The sequence below is a fragment of the Notechis scutatus genome, chromosome 4 (genome assembly GCF_049901735.1).
Source record: "Notechis scutatus isolate UNSWTSFEM ecotype Mainland chromosome 4, rNotScu1.2, whole genome shotgun sequence".
In the NCBI taxonomy this organism is placed as follows: Eukaryota; Metazoa; Chordata; class Lepidosauria; order Squamata; family Elapidae; genus Notechis; species Notechis scutatus.
The window spans coordinates 133,492,430-133,513,440 of record NC_142012.1 but is presented as its reverse complement, the minus strand read 5'-3'; the positions used below and the strand labels follow the sequence as shown (position 1 = coordinate 133,513,440).

The 21,011-nt window shown below is 35.0% G+C and overlaps 1 protein-coding gene across 1 annotated transcript in view; it reads right to left on the bottom strand.

The window, feature by feature from the left end:
* CLSTN2 (calsyntenin 2) overlaps positions 1 to 21,011 on the bottom strand; it is a 267,779-nt gene that overhangs the window by 73,118 nt on the left and 173,650 nt on the right. The window contains exons 5-8 of the mRNA XM_087965006.1: positions 20,455 to 20,604; positions 14,505 to 14,690; positions 13,043 to 13,291; positions 12,691 to 12,812 (exon numbers count right to left, since the gene is read on the bottom strand). Of these exons, the coding sequence (XP_087821132.1) occupies positions 12,691 to 12,812; positions 13,043 to 13,291; positions 14,505 to 14,690; positions 20,455 to 20,604 (707 nt within the window). The remainder of the gene's footprint in view (positions 1 to 12,690; positions 12,813 to 13,042; positions 13,292 to 14,504; positions 14,691 to 20,454; positions 20,605 to 21,011) is intronic.

Sequence of the window (21,011 nt, the reverse complement as noted above, 5' to 3'; positions counted from 1 at the left end):
CAAGAAGAATGTTAGTTTAGCTATGTCTAGCAATTCAACTGTAAACCATGATTTGTGGGTTGTTGATAGTGGAGAATCGCAGTGCATGACTAAAGATAGAAAGAGGTTTGTAAAGATGTCCACGAGTAAAAAACATGTATCATTGGCAAATGGATGGACGATGAACGCATCAGGTCAAGGTACTGCATATTGTTCTTGTATAAATGAGCATTTAACTATGTTATATGTACCTAAACTGAAATTTAATTTGTTATCAGTAAGGGCTTTAGTTAATCTTGGTTATGTAGTAACCTTTAGGGGAGATAACTGTATAATAGAGAAAGAGGGTAAAAGTGTTACTGCTACTTTAGATAATGATTTATATGTGATACATGATGATCAGTTGAAGATGGCTAACTCGGTTTATAACAATGTTAAGCCACATGATGAATGTATACATTTACTACATAGATGTCTGGGGCACATTAATTTCAAAATGTTGAAACAAACTGTTGAATTGTCAGAGGGAGTAAAATTGAAACCCTATAGCAAGTATTTAAACTGTAATGCTTGTAGCCAAGATAAAAGCAAGGTTACTCCAGCAAACAGACTAAATGGGTTTAAACCAAAGAACCTTTAGAGGTTGTGTTTGCTGACATAATTGGTCCTAAGAAACCTAGTTTGGGAGGTGCCTGCTATGTTTTGAGTATTATGGACCATTACTCACGGTATGGTTTCTGCTATCTCATGAAAAACAAAACAGAAACATTCCAACATTTCTTTAACTGGCTAAGATTTGCTGAGAGAAAAATGAGGAGTAAAGTAATTACTTTCGTTACTGATAACGGGACTGAATTTATTAACAAGAGATTCCAAACTATGTTGAAATTGGCTGGTGTCGAGCATAAACGTTCTGCACCTTACAGACCACAACATAACTTGTTTGTAGAACGAAGAGGGCAAACGTTACAAGCCATGGCTTGCACTATGTTAACTGACTCAGGTTTGCCTGAAACACTGTGGGGTGAAGCCATAATGTGTAGTAACCATGTGTTAAACAATGTAGTGAACACAACAACTGGAGAATTGCCATTCACTCGTTGGCATGGCAGAAAACCAAATTTAAGTTACCTACACACATTTGGAGCTCCAGCATGGGTGCATATTCCCTCACAAGTAAGACTGAAAGGACAACATAGAGCTAGGAAATTATTTTCCGTAGGTTAGGAGGCCAACCATAGATCGTTTAGATTCTGGGATCCAGGCACAGCTCATGTTAGTACTAAATTTCTTGAGCACATTGAGTGGGATAAACTGGAACAGGAATCCAACAATGATATTATTATTGACATCCAAATAGTCCCTAAAGATGAAATAAGTAAACCACGAATAGCCATTAAAGAGGAAGAATAGGACGAAGTAGAAGAACAGGCACAGGAAGAAGTAGGAGAACAGGCACAGGTGAGTCCACCAGTAAGCCCTGTATTACCAAGACATTCAACCCGAGTAACACGACCACCTGATAGATATCAGGCTAGTGTTGTATGCCAAGTGAATACAGTTCCAAATAATTATAATGAACTGAAACTGTATCCTACTAAGGATCAGGCTGCTTGGCAGGAAGCAATGGATAGGGAACTGAAATCATTACAAAAACTGGAGGTATATGAAAATGTTAAGTTACCACCAGGTAAACATGCCATAGGGTGTAAATGGATTTATAAGCTTAAGACAGGTGTGGATGGGACTGTTACCCATAAAGGCAGGTTAGTAGCACAAGGGTTCAATCAGATAGCAAATGACTATGATGAGGTGTTTGCACCTAGTATGAAGGCTACTACATTACGAGCAGCATTAGTGTGGGCAGCTAAGGAGGAATACATTATAAATCATTTAGATGTAGAGACAGCTTATCTGCATGCACCGTTGCAACACACTATATATTTAAAGAAACCTTTAGGTATCAAAAATGATAATATAACTGATTGCTGGAGATTGAAAAAGAGTCTTTATGGCTTGAAGCAATCAGGACATGAGTGGAACCAGTGTATAGTTAAGGAATTAACTAAGATAGGTTTTGTAGCTGGCATGGCTGATCCATGTTCGTTTAAAAAAGAAAGTAATGGTATAATTTTATTGTTGCTATTGTTTACTGATGACATAGCATTAATCACCAAAACTGAACAAGAAGCTACTAAAATAATATCACTGTTAGAGAAGAAATTTAAGATAAAACAGTTAGGAGAAATTAAACAATATATTGGTTTAAAGATAGATAGAACTAGGGGAAGGATACAAAATCTCACAGGCAGATAAAATTAACCAATTATTATTATTTTTTTAAATGGAACTTTGTAAGCCGGCTAAAACACCGATGAGCAAGAGTTTAGCCACAGTGATGTTCAAAGTCCTGTTTTTGATAAGAACATTTATCAGTCCTTGATTGGTAGTTTATCTTATCTCAGTAATTGGTCAAGGCCAGATATAGCATACTTGTTAACCAATTAGCAAGATTTAACGCTGAGCCAACTGAAAGGCACTGGCAAGCTGCTAAGCGTGTGTTAAGATATCTGAAACAAACAATGCATTATGCATTGTATTTGGAGCCTAAAGATGAACTGAGTTTAACTGTATATGCCGATGCAAGTTTTGCTACAGACATAAATACAGGTAAATCTACATCGGGTACTGTAGTATTATTGGGAAAGGTGTTGATTGGATGGAAATCTATTCGACAGAAACATTTAAGTTTGTCAACAATGGAGGCTGAATTCTCATGTTTGTCTTTATTATGTACAGATTTAGTTTTTTATAAGCAACTATTAATTGACATGGAAATTGATGTAACAGATTCTATTGTTGTTTATGAAGATAACCAATCAGCAATACAGATGGCTTCAAATAGTGCTGTTAAGACAAGAACAAAACATACAGATTTAAGATATTTAAATGTAAGACAATGTGTGCAAAGTAAGATGATTAAGCTAGAATACTGAATGTCAGAAAATAACATTGCAGATCATTTTACAAAGGCCCAAGGCTCTGGAAAGCATAAGGCTTGCTGTGAGGATTATAGACTTAGAATGTAAGGTTGTATATATTGTCCTACCCAAAGGGGAGAATGTTAGGCATGTAAGACACCTAATAGTTGGGTTGGAAAATATATAAACCAGGATAGACATTTTAATACTGTCTTTTTAAGGGAATGCTAAAATTGTAATTGGGTGTGGTTCCTCAAATGGCCATAAGATGGAGCCAGAAACCTTGTCTGTTCTGTTCTGGAGAGTGTTGCCGTCCCTATTGACTGTTCTTCTTTGATTTGATGTAAGCCTGTTACCGAACTGTTTTTGATACTGGACTTTGTTATTGGATTATCCCTGGACTGAAAACTGACTGCTTTTACCGTGAATGTCTTGGACTGTTTTGTTTGGAGTTTGCTTAAACGTTTACTGGAAGTAAAAACCTACATTTTACTATACAGTCTATCTGTGTGCTGTTTGTGTGTTATTCTTTACCACTCTCACTATGTCTCCCTCTGTGTGCTCATTTTCCCAACGGGGAATTACCTCAACAATACTAAGCTGGCAGGAATAGCTAACACTCAAGAAGATAAGCTCAAGATCCAGATGGATCTTGACAGACTAGAACACTGGGCCGTATCTAACAAAAATTCAATGTAGAGAAACATAAAGTCCTACACTTAGGTAAGAAAAACCAAAAGTACACATATAGACTGGGTGAAACCAGGTTTAACAGCAGTAACTGTGAGAGGGATCTTTGAGTCTTAGTGGACAACCAGCTAAATATGAGCCAGCAGTGTGCAGCAGCAACCAAAAAAGATAATGCAATCCTAAGTTGCATTAACAGAAGGATACAATCAAGATCAAGTGAGGTACTAATACCATTCTACAAAGCCTTAGTAAGACCACACCTAGAGTACTTTATCCAGTTTTGGTCACCACACTATAAAAAAGATGTTGAGACTCTAGAAAAAGTACAGAGAAAAGCAACCAGGATGATTAGGGGACTGGAGGCTAAAACATATGAAGAACAGTTACAGGAACTGGGTGTTGTGGTTCTCTGGCAGCAGGTGCGGATGGCAGAGGTCTCTGACAGTGAGGATGAAATGGAACCAGTCAGGGAATCTGGCGAGAACTTGGACAAAGATCCCGCATCTGATGCAGAGATGGGGCCAGGTCTATAGAAGAGTGGGGTGCTGCCTTCGAAGCTTTTGGAGTTTGGCAGCAGTGAAGCGAAGGACCCCGGGGAGCCTGTGCCCAGTGCGCGTGTGTACAGGGCTGCTCGAAGGAGAGGGCAGCTGAAGCAGCAAGGGCAACTCAGGAGTAAGGCTGGAAGGTGACGGCCCCTCCCATAAGGGATAAAATCCAGCCCTTGGGGATGTGCTCTTTGCAGGAAGCAAATAAGTTCTTTAGACTCTGAGTCCTCATTGAAGCCCTGAAAACTCCGGTTTGTTTTTGAAACTTCTGTCAGTTGATATTTATAAGTAATTATACTTCTGTTCTTAGAAGCCTTTTACAACGTTAAAAGGGCTTGCTTTTATCTCAGACAATTAGGTTTAAATGACTCTTGGCTGTGAATGTAAAGAATTCCCAGTGCCGCATTAAAAAAGGTTTGCTTATATACACAGATAACAGATAATCAGAGTTGGAAGGGACTTTATAGGTCACCTAGTCCACCCCGTGCCCAAGTGAGAGACCCTACATTATTTTTGGCAAATGGCAATCCAATCTCAGTTTGTGTTTGTTTAATTTGAACAAGGCTTGGGTCAGAACACTGGGCTTGGCTAGTCTAGTGAAGAGAAGGACCGGGGAGACATAATAGCAGTCTTCCAATATTTGAGGGGCTGCCACAGAGAGGAAGGGGTCAAGCTATTTTCTAAAGTGCCTGTAATCCAGACAAGGAATAATGGATGGAAACTGAACAAGGAGAGATTTAACCTGGAAATAAGGAGAAACTTTCTGACAGTGAGAACAATCAACCAATGGAACACCTTGCCCTCGGAAGTTGTGGGAACATCATCACTTGAGACTTTTAAGAAGAGATTGGACTGCCATTTGTCAGAAATGGTGTAGAGTCTCCCGCTTGGGCTGGGGAGTTGGACTAGATGACCTACAAGGTCCCTTCTAACTCTGATTATCTGTTATCTGTTATCTTTGCAATGAAAGCCAGCTGGGTGACTTAGGGCCAGTCACTCTCTCTCAGCCCAACCCACATCACAGGATTGTTATTGTGAGGAAGATAGGAGGAAGGAGGTGTTGGATATGTTCGCCACTTTGAGTTATTTGTAAAAAATAATAAAGGTGAGATACAAATAAATTAAATAAATCTACTTTGATAATTTCCATGAACAAATTGTTTTTCCATTTGTAAATACACGAATAAATGCTACATTGATTTTACTGCCTGCAATATTATAAAATTCAATACTCTTGGTTTTATAAGACTTGTTTTTCTTTTGATCTTTTTCACAGTTAAAATACATATAGTTCCTTCCTTCCTTCCATCAACCAATCCCATTCACTACAAATGACTTATTATTGCAGTAAAGATTAAAGTAAAATATTTTCAACTCATTTCTAACACTGATAACTTCATAAATATCGTCATGTAGTCAAAATCAGGCAAAGCAGGCAGGCAGATTGAGTTGCTCACAGAATCACAGATTCAGTTAGAGATCTGTGTTTCTGCCATCGGCTGAGTCTGAACTGCTTCAGTCCTAAGGAAGGTTTGGCTCTGCTAAGCAGACCCGAAGAACTAAAGATTAGCTAGAAAGCAAGAAATCCAATAATTTCCTGCTTTCTAGCTAATCTAAATCTCCTGGCACAGCAGAACAGCTGATGGTTGGAAAAAGGAAAATAGCAACTTTGCAGGCAAGTTTGCCAGGTAAGGAGTGATAGGCGGGGAGGGAGGGCCATGTGGGTCACACAGCCTTGTGTTCCTGCACAGCCTGGATTGCTTTGGGGGGATGCTGTGGGGGTGATATTTCTCTGCGGACAACCAAAATTTTCTTGTGGACCACTAGTGGGCCGCAGCCCATTGGTTGATGGCCGCTGTTATAGATGATACTTGCTATTGCCTTGTGTATTTTTTTTCACTTCCTGGTCTAATATATAGCCCAAGAATTTCCTGGTGGCCTACAATTCAAGTACTAATCAGATCTGATCTTACTTAACTTTATCACAGCTGCCAAGTTTGTCTTGTGTGCTAAATAAAGCCAGCCAAGGAAGAGAAATAAAGACAGGAAAATAAAAAGATGAACATTTTTGTTTTCTACCTAAAGTGTATAATTGTTAACTATAGACTTTAAAAGCAAAGTTATTTTTATCTTCCCATTTTATACCCAGACTATATAATGAACACATTTAAAATGTGATTTTTTATTTTAATTGCTTAAAATAAGAGATCAATGTATAAGTTACATGCCTCCAACTCTAAAAAAAAAAATACTTCATTTAAACATTATCTTCTGGCTATTTAATTATATAGTAAAACATCCGAGAGAGATAGGTTGATTATACCCCATACATCATGAACAGAATAATTAGTTATCTGCTAAACCTATGTGATAATTATTTTGTCAAAATAAACCATTTTATAAGGATGCTAGCTCACAGGAAAGACTACCGATATTACTAGAGTTCAATATCTCTGAGCACATTTTCTGAAGGTTAGCTGAAAAAGTAAAATGTTGACAAATGTAAGCTTTTAAAGAAAAAGAATCAGATTACTGTCATTCTACAGTATTTTATTCTATTAAAATATGGGTATTTTTAAGTAGTCAGAAATGTTTAAAGTTGTTTCTTGGACAAAGTAACTTCATACATTAAGGGCCAGAACTTTTGTCAGAAGGAATATAAATATGATGTTGGACATAATTATAATATTTAATGGACTAGATATTTGTATTTAGAAGATACTAATGAATGATAGATTTATTGATACTTTGGTCAGTTGTATAAATAATATGCAGTTTCTAGATGATAAGACCTCTGTTACTATGTTATTAAAATTGAAACTCCCTTGCTTAAAATACTGGAGTTGTATATAACTTAGTATTTTATATTAAAGTCAAATTAACTACAATAATCTTAAATTTTAAAAAAGTATGCAATTAATTTTACTGTTCTTCCTAGTAGTAGAATCTTTAAAAGCGGTACGAAACACTTTTCTTCAAATTGTTAAACCAGCTGTCTTTTTTCCTGTTCATGCAACTATGTTGTAGACTCCTCATATCCTTAAATGCAAGCCTGGGAGTGTGTGCTTTAAAAGCCTGGGAATGTGTGCTTTAAAAACTGAAAGAAAAATTGTACAACCTTCCATGCATGATGAAGTATGTCTTTTAAGGATTTATACAATCTTGCATTTTGGTTGAACAGGATTTTGAGATACACATTTGAAGCTTTGCTTAACAGAACTTCAAAGAAGCAAGCCTATAATTAGTACTGCACAATATCACCTCAACTTTATTACAAAGTTCTTAAGTCCTGGAAGCAGCAAACTTTGTTTTAGGTTTCCACAAAAACAAAAACAAGTCTGTCCTTTAAACATAGATTAGAATCAATGCTGATGTCCGGTTCCATTTCAGATATAGTTTGGAAGTTTGGGGAGGAAGGAGCAAAGAGGGAAAGCGGTGGGGAGGGAGGGAGAGGCACTCACGCATCTACAGGCTGTTATGCATATTTCCATTTCCTTTTAAAACTGGGAACTTTAATTCAGTTACAAATATAAATTTAACCAAATTCAATTAAAAATATAAAATTAGAACTTTCTTCACAACAGAATGTTAGGACAGATATATGATTGTTCCTAGACCTATATATATATTTAAATAGAGATGAGGAAGTGATTGATATTTGTGTACACACACACACACACACAGAGAGAGAGAGAGAGAGAGAGAGAGAGAGAGAGAGAGAGTTCCATGTCCCTTTTTGTATAATTACATGGCAGTCCATCCGTCCATCGCTCATTTTGGTCACTGACCATAAATATTTATAATCAATACTAATATTAAAACAATTCCCAAGGTACTAGTTAAATAACTAGTACCATAGGTACTATAAACTAGAATTTAAGGTCCTAGCATAACAATAAAAGCATAGGATGTTTCTTTGTGTGATTATGTGTATGTAGGATTTCAAAATCAACTATGAATACAACTATATATGTTTATGTAAGAGGTTTACAATTATATAATGCTAACCAACAGTACACATATGGCTAAAACAGAACACAGAATCACTAAAATGTAAAAACCTACTAGTATTTCAAAATGATTATTAATAATATCGCTACAATACTATGGGGCAGAAATTTAAGTAGGACTTAGAGATAACAAAATATTTAAAGACTGAATAGACATTGCCCTAATCATCCTGAAGACTCCGATGCCTAAGAGCAAAGAATTGGGGCAAATAGCTGTAACATTCTGTATAAAATACCCATAAAATAAAATTAGCAAGCAGCTATGTCAATGATATACATAATCAAATGGAAAATCATAACATACCATTTCTTGCTTACTTTACTCCACATTGGAAGAGATGTGGAAGAGGATTCCTAGTGCAGGGATAAACTTTCTGTGTGTGTGTGTGTGTGTGTGTGTGTGTGTGTGTAACCATGCTATATTTTAAATTTCAATTTGTTTTTGAAAGAGTAAACAGAGTATTGTAAAGGTAGGACTAAAAGTTTTTTTTTTCTTTTTCTTTTTTGACTTGGGGATACATTATTTGAAGAACAAAAAATTATTAACAAAATGGGCAAAATCATGCTAGAAAATCAATGATTTTGCCCCCAAAGTTTGGCACTTTGATCTTTAGTTTCCAAAGGGTTGTCAATATTTTTGTGTGTCCTTGAAACTTTCAGATATCAGTTGATGTCTGGAAAATTACAGCTGAATGTGGTAGATTCTTCTGAATGTAAGATCAGAAATGCAGAGAATGTAAGCAACAAATTTCCACAAACAGTTATTATGCAGGTTAAGGATAAGAGGACAGAGTTGTGCTGCAGAAGATGAAAAGGTTGACATGATTGGAAAAATATTTGGATTCCTGGACTCTTAGAAACAGCAAATATCATAAACGGTTAAATGTATGCTTTATAGTCGTGTTTATCCAGGAGTTCATGACAGCCTGATCCAGACATAGAATTGGACTAGAAGGAGATTTTAAAATGAATCATACTTGAAACTATCAAATAATTTAGTCATTGTATATAAAAAACTTCATGTCAAAATATGAATGGTATAGCAAAGATCTCAACTGAGAAAGAAAACTTAACAATGAATTTATTAAAATAAATCTCTACTATCTTGTCACATGTAAAATAACTAGGCATTCAGGTAATTCTATGCCAGAATTACTCATTTCATATATTCTTTTTTCCACCAATGAAATGAAATGAAATAAAATTAAATGGATTCATAAAATATTCTTTCATTGTAATACACATATTCATGTCATCTAACCATAACTCTAACCTGATATGTAGAATTTGTTAAATATATAAAACCATTAAATAGATGTTTAGATTTTTTTTAATATCCCAATGAACATACAGAAAAGCATCCCCAGCAGGGGTGGGATTCGACCGTTTCTATCCGTTTCTATAGAACCCCTTGTTAACTTTCTAAGCAGTTCTGAGAACCCGTAGTTAGAAGCAATCTCCTTTTGTTTTTTTCCACCCTTATTACATTCTTGGCAGACAGCCTAAACTTACTGTCTCCGGAGCTTATGAGGCTTGGCTTTCTTAAAGGGGAAGGGTTGTTTTACACTGCTGTTGGGAGGAAATACTTCCCTGGACAATCAGCACTTTGAAGAAATCATTGAATAATGAAGCAAAGCTTTTAGTGACAGGGAACCAAGATGAGTGACACTCAGCAAGGCTTCTTGGCTAGCTAGAAAGATTAACATTCAAACATGAGTTTACATACCCTTTCTGAGTTTTGGTCTAAAACTGGTTTTTAGTGAAGGTTAATTCTGTGCTTGGTGACGTTTAATCCTGTGTTTATTGATGGGATAATTTTCCCTATTCAGCTTCATCAAGCAACAGCTACTGTTATGATTTAATTATTTGTATTGTGTTTGAATTTTTTCTTGCCTTATGGTTTCTTTTTCTATCTGGGGAGGGGGTCTTCATCACTGCTTTAGTACTATCTGTCACTGTCCTTTTGGGGTATACTTCCAAGAGGCAGGATGCAAGCTTGGCACTGATTTTTTTTACTGCCTTTCTGGGGAACATCTTTCCTTAAATCTAGGTGATTTCCTTAGGATATCTTGTGAGCTGAGTGAGACCAGCTGGTATCTTTAAGTGGTGCAAATGGATCTAAGGATTGCTTATTCTGGGTGTGCTTTTTCTGGAGAGCTTAAATGACCTCTCTGCTAAAGGGTTTCACTTTATGAGCAAGAATTGGCTGCTTGATAGTTATCACTGCATTTTAACTATTTTCATTTCTCAAGGTGCTCTGGCACCTGCCTGATTTGTAACTCTGGCTCGCAGGTATTTTTAATCTAATGATTGGTATTTAGGGCAGCTTTCTGCAAGCAAAGAAACTTTTTGTATTTTTGTACAGGTAATCCTTGACGTACAACAGTTCATTTAGTGACCATTCAAAATTACAATGGCACTGAAAAAAGTGACTTATGACCATTTTTCACAGTTATGATCATTGCAGCATCCCCACTGTCATGAGAGGCCAGGTGAGGAGAAGCACCCCTTTACATGAGTGATGTCAAGTTGGCCATGCCCACCCAGTCACATGACAACCAAGCCACACCCACCAACTAAGCCACACCCACCAACTAAGCCACACCCACCAACTAAGCCACGCCCACAAAATTGGTTGTTAAAAAAATTGAATCCCACTCCTGATCCCCAGCCATCATAAATGATCCTTTTGCTCCATGGTCATATGACCATATGTTGAAAGGGTCCAGCTTTATAGCTACTGATAGTATTTTGCACTCATGTAATGATTCTTGATGGTTTTTTGTTGGTTTAAAAAAATCAGACTGTCTGCAATCTACTATATAAGAAATATGTGTATAATAAGTAAACAAAATCACTAAACAGGCTAATATTTAAAGACACCATACAGTTAAAATTGCTGTTGGTTTAAAATAAAGTTTTAATTTAATTTTGACTTGAAAGCTTTCTTGTTATATAATCACTCCCATCAATTTGTTAAAATTCTAAGATCTATACACATTTTAGTGAACTGGTAAATGAATATATATAAAAAGATTTCCAAAATTAATTAGAAATTAGATATATTTTGTAATATACAAAAGATTTCCAAAACCAATTATAAATAATGAAATTCAGGATTTTTTCTGTTGAAATCACATTCTAGTTTAGGTACATTGTCATAGCAAAACCTTTTACTTTCTAGTTTATTTTTATGTATTGTTGGAATAAGTTGCCTTTTTAACTGATATTAGGGCTTCAAAACTGATTTGGAAGTGTTTTGGACCTCATGAAAACACAGCAATTCTCAACAATTCATTAAGGCAGTCTCTTTTAGACTAGCATTACTTTAAAAAAAACTTTAAAAAACCAATTTATTAGAGTCATAAGGTGATTCTTAAAACAATAACATCTTTACTTATGCCTTGCACAGATGTTTGATAGCACTGGGCTCCTTAATGAATTGGAAAGAGATATTACGCTCTCACTCATGTAAGCTCCAAGCATTTCTTTCAATTCAATTGCAAAATGTTCAAATATCTATCCATTTGAGGAGATTGATTACATTGCACTGTGTTAACCTTCTTCAGTACCAGCTCTCCAGATGTATGAGGTCCCATGACTATCATAAATAATCAGTATGGAAAAAAAAAAGAATTTCTGCACCTCACAGGGTCTGAGTAGACTGAAAATATTTCTTTATGATAAATTTCCACTAGAGTTGCCACAACCTTGTACACTTTGTTCAGTGTGACATCTCTATGGGATAAATGTGCTGAAGGAGCTGAAAGATTCAGAAAAATAAAGTCTCTGAAAATACCCACTATAATCTCAGATCACTTCCACGTGCATGGCTGGCCCATTCCAGGATCAGTTCTGCAGCCTAGAAGACACCCTGCTTTTGAAGTTCCTGGAGACTGTTCTGACGCTGAACAGCTGAGCTTCCAATTCAGCTGTTGCTTCAAATTTAAAATTCTATAAATTTTCTGATTGTAGAAGGAATCTACAGAATTACTTCTCTAAATTGCCTTGGATGGTGAATACCTTTTAACTCACCAAATATTATTTATCTTAGTTGAGATAGGTATTCTGAAAAACTTGAAGGAAATAAAAAAATGGTGGAAGACTACAGTTTGTATCAACAGGAATAATTTAATGTTCAACCATAGCTTCCAATTCAGTAGTAGAATTTAATTTTCTCTAGTTATAGTTGGACTCTTAACATTTATTAATTGAAATTATCCTGGTTAAGTACTTCAACAACATCCAGTAGAATATCCACTCAGTCATAATTCATGACTTACTTAAGATTAGATACTATTCTCTGCAACAGAAAGTTGTTCAGTTTGGCCTTCCCAAACTTGGGGCTCTTTAGAATACTGAACTTTAAGACCTAGAAATTTCAGGTTGGTAAATGCAGGTTTAGACTCTGCTGTATTGATACATTGTTCATATAACACTATGGAAGAAATTTTAGGAAATAATTATAATAAAAAGCTGGTGTACCTGGTCAAGTTTCCAGTGAAATTCTGCAGGACGAAAGGTATCAGCTTGGTCAAAATCTTTCCGTAACAAAAATACTAGTCGACAATTATGTACATAAAGTGCATAATGGTGTCGATTCATTTCTAAAAAAATAGACCAAGATGAGAAATATATCGGTATGTGTAATGATTTATTAAAATCATATTATACAATTAATTTATTAGAAACTAAATTATTACAAATCAATACTTGATTCAGTGATAAAAGAGATCTTGAGGCTAATTCTTATAAGAGTTTGTTATTTTTCAATATCTGCTTGTATTGAACATTTAACTTTGAAGGAAGAATGAAGGAAGTACAGATTTTGAGTTACCTGTTTTATCAGAATTACACAAAATAGTTTCTTTCTCTGCTCTTAACCCTGGACTTGGGCCATGTTTCATCCACATGGTGATGGTAAAGTGGTCAGTTAGATTTTTTGGTACTATTCCATCAGGAATTTTGGCACCTTGCTTTCCATCAAATTTAAAAACCATATCATTGCTGTCCATCAGAAGACCAGCTGTCCAGTTATTTGCAGCACTGTGTGTTGGTAGCAGGTCAATGGCACCTGAAGATGCTCCTGTGGATGGCATACAATGAAGAGATTGATGAGAGACTAATGAGAAAGCTGTATAAAATCCAGGATCACCCTTCATTGTTTCATTTTAATGATAACAGACATTTTTTGGATTTATTCTTTCCAGGCTTAATTCTTGTCCATTAAAAGAGTATTAGAGGCAGCAGCAGGACTAAGTAAGTTTGTAGATAGCCACTGCTTCATCAGAATGACAAGAGACTATGCTAGATAGACCAGTAGCCCTGTTTTAGTTATATTTTAATTTATAAAAAAGAACTTTGATCTATATAATTATGGTATTCATATTGTTAACATGTGGGTTATGGCTATTTGTCAACCTAGTAATCAATAATTTTCTTCAAACCCTTAACAATAGATAATTTCTTAAAGTACAACCAATGTCTCCTTATAAACTGATTATAAAAATTAATAACAGTAAAAATAAAAATAAAATGTCCGTCATTATATTAATCTTCTTTTGTTGACTCAGAATTAACTGGACTGTACTAAAAGACCTCCAAAGTCCCTTCCAACTCTGTTATTCTGATACTTTTCTGCTTACTACCTCAATTCTTTTCTAGATACAATATGGAAAATCTATAGCTGGTTACAAGGTTTGTGTGGAATTTGTAAATGTTTTGATCTATAATAGCTGTTAGTTGGATAATGTTGGGATTGAAGTCACATAGACTGATTGGGTTATGTGACCATTGGTGTGGCAGGTCCAATTAAGACATTTGGACTGACTGAGAAATCCAGTTTGGTAATTTCATCTTAGTGATGAAATTACTTTAAACAGTCTAAAGAGTCTTCCCATCATCCTTGCAGAACCCCAGTAAAAGAATTGTATTAATTAGTTAACAAGCTGGATATCTGGTCATATGTATCCTTCTACATAAACAAATAACCTATTTTCTCTGATATATAGATGTTGAAAAGGATCAAATTCTACTCATAAAATGCAGCAAATATTTCAGAATAAGGTTTTCTGCTGACTTTGTACCAGAAAATTCATTTTTTTTCAGAATATTGTTTATTTGAATTATATATCCACTTATTACTGGCTTCAGGCCTGCTAATTGCAGACATGTGATCCTTGTCCCCATGTAATCGAATGTTAACAGAAAAGAAATGTGTCTTTCAGTTTCTACATAAATACCACTACTGTCATTACCAGCTCATAAACACATACAATTACAAATAAATTAATATGTACCACATAATTTCTGCAGAGATTTTTCTGAATAGGTCTCACGGTCGCAGCCTTTTCCAATATAATTAGTCTGAAGCTCAACAGTGGCATGGATAGAAGAAACAGGTCCATCACAGGTCTCCAGGTGAATAATAGGAAATAAAGGTATGCTCCCTGAACCAGGCTTGTACTCAATATGTCTTTTCCAGTCTAATAATAGAAATATTATTACATACTACAACATGGCCAATAATATAACATGTCTATAGACTTTTTTTTTGTATTTTGTGCATTTTTAGAAACAGAAATGTGAACAGAAGCTTGTGTTTTAAAAAACAAATAGTCAGAAGTGGAATTTAAAAACATGTCATTAAAAAAATGAAATGCAACTGCAGATTTCTTTGTTCTCAGCTGAGTATACGTAAAGAACTTAATGTAAAAGTCAACCAAAAGAAAAAAAAATTGTTGGGAAGCCGTTCAAAACCTACCAAGATAAGATTTCATAATAAAGAGATTTATTTTTGTTCCATTTTACTCAAAGGGAGTACACACTGAAATCATACACACTGTACATTTTCAATCTGTTCAGGTGTTTGGAATTATCACATTTCTATAATGAGTTTCATTTTCCAAGCAGACATTCATCTGAATGCATGCAGGAGATAAGCTGGGCTAGCTTTTCTCTTGCAGACATTTGTATTGAATGCTAAAATGTTACAGGAAAACCTTCAATCTTCTGGATGATATCTGCAGGGAATAACAATTAAATTTAGATGATACTTGAATGTGGCTTTATATTGCTTTCCTGTTCGTTAGATTCTAGCTCAGATCTTATTTTTCCCTATCAGGCATCTGACTTTTCCTGTGAGTCTACATACCTGGCTGCAAACTAGCTGCATAGATAGGTTTTTAATAAACTTCCTTGTGCATTCAAGGTATATATGAGAATAGTTCATGTTTGTTGGTTAAATTCTCCTTGGCCAGGAATCCTTAGTATATTCCAAGACAGAAAATTTTGATTCATCTAAGATTATTTCCACATGTTGAATGCTCTACAAATACAGGAGCCGGACCACTTCATGTCCTTATGAAATGGCAAACACATGCATACTCTAAAGAATCTCATAAATGCATTTATATTTCAGTGAACTTCAACTGAAGTTTACTTAGGTACAACTATGCATATTCATGTATTACTTATTCAGTCCTTGCTTCCATTCTTTTGACCAAGACCTGTTATCTTCCTCATTGCAAAAATTTAAGCCATGCTGTTCTTATTAAAGTATGCAAATAGACTAGCAATAAATTTACCTAAGTCATTTTATATTAATAACTTTTTGGTTCTGTAATATTCTAAGGAATATAAACATTTTTAACAGTTTGATTATTCTGATCATCCTTCCATACCCACAAAAATTCTAATACAGACATGGATGAAGCAGACTCAGAAACAGTTGTCGCAATGGGTTATATTCGGAGATTTTCAATAAGAGTCACTGCTGTAAGATGAATATCATATCAATGCACTTGATCTAAAGATATGTTTAGTTAGTTTTTTTCAATGCCATGGATTTGTTCCATGGCATATATTTAGGTGTAATGGAAGGATACAAAGATAGTCATTAATTTTTATATTTTTAAAAGTTCCTAGAGTTTTAAAATTTATGTCATAATACATTGCCAAACACGTGAATGTAATGCACATTACTGTTTCTTAATATTCCGTTCCCTCTGTCCCTCCCTTCCTGTCTTCTTCTAAGAAAAAAAAATATATTTCTACATTAATACATTAATATGGGTTAATATGGTTCAGTGTGCCATGTGAAGAAGTGATATGACAGCTGTTCAGAATTTCCCAGCACAAAATAAATCCAATGATTTGCTATAAATTTCAACACATTATAAGTTTTATTTGCAACCTGAAAACCTAACTATATTTCAGCTCATTGCAGTATGGAACATTAATACGGTACTTTTATAGAGCTTGTGCAAAAGCAGGCCATGTTGTTTCAAAGAAAGTCCCTTAAGGAATATTTTACTTTAATCAGGATGACTGAATTACAATTGCACGATTTCAAAATGAGACTCAAGGGCTTTTTAACAATACTTTTAACAATACTGCCAGCTTTTACCCACATATATGTTTGTAGATACATGATTAGATTAGAGACCTTTCATATTTAATTTTAGTAATCACTAAAATTAATGATTTTAAACAACAATCATTATAATTAAAGATTCCTATTTTTCCAGTGAATTTTTACAAATACATTGCTTAATTGTCAAAGACACTTAGATGTTGCACTCATTATTTAAAGTAATAGTCCAACTTAAATTGTAATTAATATACCCAGATATATCTTATGCAAGACTTTCAAGACAAAATAGACTGCTGATATGCAAATTTTGTGAATGCTATATTTTGTTTTAGTTCAAATAATAATTTACTATTTGTAAATGAAAACAGAAATAATAATTATTCCATATATAGAAAAAGAGCCACAAACCAATATTTCAGTTCTTTAAACTGAATTTAAACTCTTAAATTTATATTGTAAACCTTGTTATCTTTATAGTTAGCGGCTGTACCCTAATTCCACTTTAAAACATTTTCATTCAACAAAACCTATGAAAATAGTGTTCTTTCCTGTAAATGATCCAAAGTGGAATTGTTTTTGATTTTACAATAAAGATACTTAGAAAATATTTTTCCTCCCTTTCATCTTAATCCTAAATTGAGGTGGGTCGCTTATTACAATATAGAGACAAATAAAAGGCCATTGTCCAATAGCTCTAGAAAACTAAGGTAATAAATCAATCCATACTGTTTGTCAGGATATTCTAGGATCGTGATGGCAAACCTATGGCACACGTGCCAAAAGTGGAACACAGAGCCATCTCTTCTGGCACGACAGCTGTCGTCCATTGCTCTTCTGGATGCCAGCCAGCTGGTCTTTGCACACACATGCGCACCATAAAATGGAGGACCAGGTGGCTGGCAGTGCAGGCATGCTGGGGAACTGTTCTTCCAGTTTCTGGCACTCTAGCGTGCATGCACGCGCTCCTGTTTTGGAACTCGGTCCTAAAAAGGTTCACCAACACTGTTCTAGGACAGAGATCAGCTAACCTCTTAAAAGATCAGTAATTAGGAAGCCATCACATGCTAATATCTGTTCCAATGAGACAGATAATGCTACTAAATGAACTTTATCTTTCTTTGCTCACTGGGCATAGAATTAATATTCCACAATACTATCATTTTTGTGAGTAAATTTAACATTTTTTATTTTTAAAATCTTGTTAAGATTTCTTTCAGCATTTATACTATAAGATTTCCCACCTCAACATGATAGGAAACCCTGCTCATATTTCTGGCACTTGTGGTTAGAAAAAATGACAAAGGTGAGATTATAAAACCTGTTCTAGATAAGAAACGGTTGAAACTGTTAAAGAATACTCCAGTGAAGAGCACTGTTTTCGAGAATAAAGAAGAAAAAAAAAAAGTCCTGCAGATACTCCAACCAATCTACTGACAATTTTATTTTCAAGTGGTATCAAACTCAAGGCCTTTGTGGCTGTCCTGGTCTACCCAAAGTGAATAGGAAAGATTAGGCCAGGGGTGTCCAACCTTGGCAACTTTAAGACTTGTGGACTTCAACTCCCAGAATTCCTCAGCCAGCAAAGCTGCACAGCCAGCAAAGCTGGCTGAGGAATTCTGGGAGTTGAAGTCCACAAGTCTTAAAGTTGCCAAGGTTGGACACCCCTGGATTAGGCCATCGTAGCTTCGGCCTGGTCTACCCAGTGCGAAGAGGAAAGATCAGGCCAGCATGCCTTCAGCTCAGTCTACCCAGTGCAAAGAAGAAACATGCCAGCAGTTTGGGGAGTCAAGCTGACCGCAGCAATCTAGTTGGCCATGCCTGCTTAATCCCCCAAGGTCAATCACAGCCCTGATGCAGCCCTCAACGAAACAAACCCCAAACTGTATTCACTCTCAATGAAAATTGAAAGTTCACTTTGAAAAAAAAATGATCTCACTCTCAAGGAAAAGCACTTTTGACTTCTGTAGCCTTAAGACGTACATGTAATATAAGTATATGTATTCTTATATTATATATCATCAGCAAATGCTATCCAGAAAAATCTTACACATTAATTCACAAATGGAAATTTGGAAAAAGAAATACACCATATTTGTATTTCTGTTCAAGATGATACACTTCTTTCTCTCTATAAAAAAATCTGTTTAATCACCTGGGAACATTGGAAAGGAATGTGACCTAGATATGTTACCTGAGTTACTTTTATATTACTTTTGCATTGATCTCAATGGATCATTTAATAGGTCAATCTTGATACTTAATCAGTCACAAAGAGAAATGCTAAAAATAAGCCTCTGGTTGTTATTGCATGCTATATACAAAACATAAAACATGCCTAATTATTCTTTCTTTTTAAAAAGATAAATTTACATGATAAAACAATTTATTATCTGTATTTTGAACCTAAATATAAATCTTATCCCATGGTTGAATTAAAACATAAGGCTCTGTTGCAATTTACCAACTCATAACTTTCAAGTTTGGCCCTAATTCTACATAATAATGGGATTACTCTTTGGGTATATTTTCAAATTACTGGAGCTTGGCATGGATGCCAGTGCGACTGCAATGGAACAGTTAGAATTTTGACTCTTTTGCTTGGTAGAACACAGAGATTCTGCTCCAAATCCCTGGTGAAACACACCTATTTTTAAGGCTTTATTATTATTATAATTATTTGGGCTAGTATCAGTCCATTGTATTGGCCTTATTACTACTCTGAACCTACCAACTGCTCATTTATGAAAATCAGAAATAAGTGAAAAATAGTCACCAAAATTCTGTTTAAATTGCTTTAGCCATGATACTACTGATGAGGCTAAAACAGCAGTAGTGACAATGTTAGACATTGTGATTATTGGTTTTATTAACACCACTGGTGATCACTTTCACTGCTGATGGCAGGTGTTTGATTATACTGCAGCTGATCAGTTAGTTATGATTATGTATTTACAGAAAACAGCAATCTTAACTGACTGTGATTGAAACCAAAGAGCCAAACTGGGTTGGGAGAATTATAAGGAAATTCTATGACAATAGGCTAGATCAGGGGTGTCAAACTGACAGCCCATAGGATACATAACATGCAGGCCATGCTCTGTGAAGGGGAAAAATGTTGCAAAAGTCACATGATGTCAATGTGACATGTGGCCTAGATGGACATTTTTTAAAAATCAGAAAAAAATTGGCAAACCATGATCATATTATTGAGATGGTTGCATATGTCCAGAAATAATCAGAAAACTTTAACTGACAGGAAGCTTTTACTTCATGTAAACTTTTAATGACACTTCCTACTGTTCTTATTTACTAGCCTTAAAATTGTATAGACTTTGTATATTTAAAATAGTAGTGCTAATAGATCTAGGTGTTTGAGGTATATTTCTTTGCTCAATTGCACTGAATTGTTGCTTCAACAATTGAATTCCAATTGTGCCCAACTTTCCTGCAGCAGCAATGGGCTAATTGTGTCAGAATGGTAGATTGATACACTGAGACTACAAGGACCACTACAGTATTGCCAATATAGTATTATCTGACTTATTCCCCACTTTCAAAATACATCTTTTGATAGGACTGAGACATGAAGAAAACCAACTTCTAATTAGTAAATTACTGTAGATGTTGAATGAAAACTAGTAATGAAGCCATAGACAAGGATTCAAGCATTTCTTAATTTAGGCAACTTTATAGTTTTTAAAGAATATAGATTATAATCAACACTGAGCAAATAAATTGTATACACTATTTTTTAAAGCTAAAAACTAAATTATGTTTAAGCTTTTGTTAATTTCTATATTCTTTAATTCTTCTTTATTCTCAGTACAAAATGTATAATTAAATTAACACATTTAATAATGATACACAATTATTACCTTGCCATCCAGGTTTACACACAGGCTTAACTTCAACACGTACTAGGACATCTTCAGTTGCACGTTTCTGCCCACAGTCAAAAGCTGTTACCATTATTTCATACTGATGCTCTTTGTCATAACTGAGCTTTTCAGTATTTCTGATATTCCCTGTAGGTGTAACACAGAACAATAAAAAGCTATTGTTTCATTGCCAACTTACTAGTGCAATTTACCATAATGAAACCTATAATAATTGCCAGTAGTATACAAAAGAACTTCTATATAAAAGGAAATAGGGACAAAAAGCTAGAAGAAAGACTGAACTTCATGGGAACTTTTCTTAGATTGTATTTTTTTTCCTTTTTCTCAAGGTTCTTCAGAACATTACAATCAAACTATCAACTTATACAGAGTGGGACCTGATTCTCCAGATTAGGCTCATCAGATACAGAGAAAATAACAACATATGACAAGAATATTTTGAAACAGAAAGATAATGAATGCAGCACGTGATGAAAATGTGTACTACCCTCTGCATTAAAGTCACATCTCTAGACCGGGAGTGTCAAACTCGT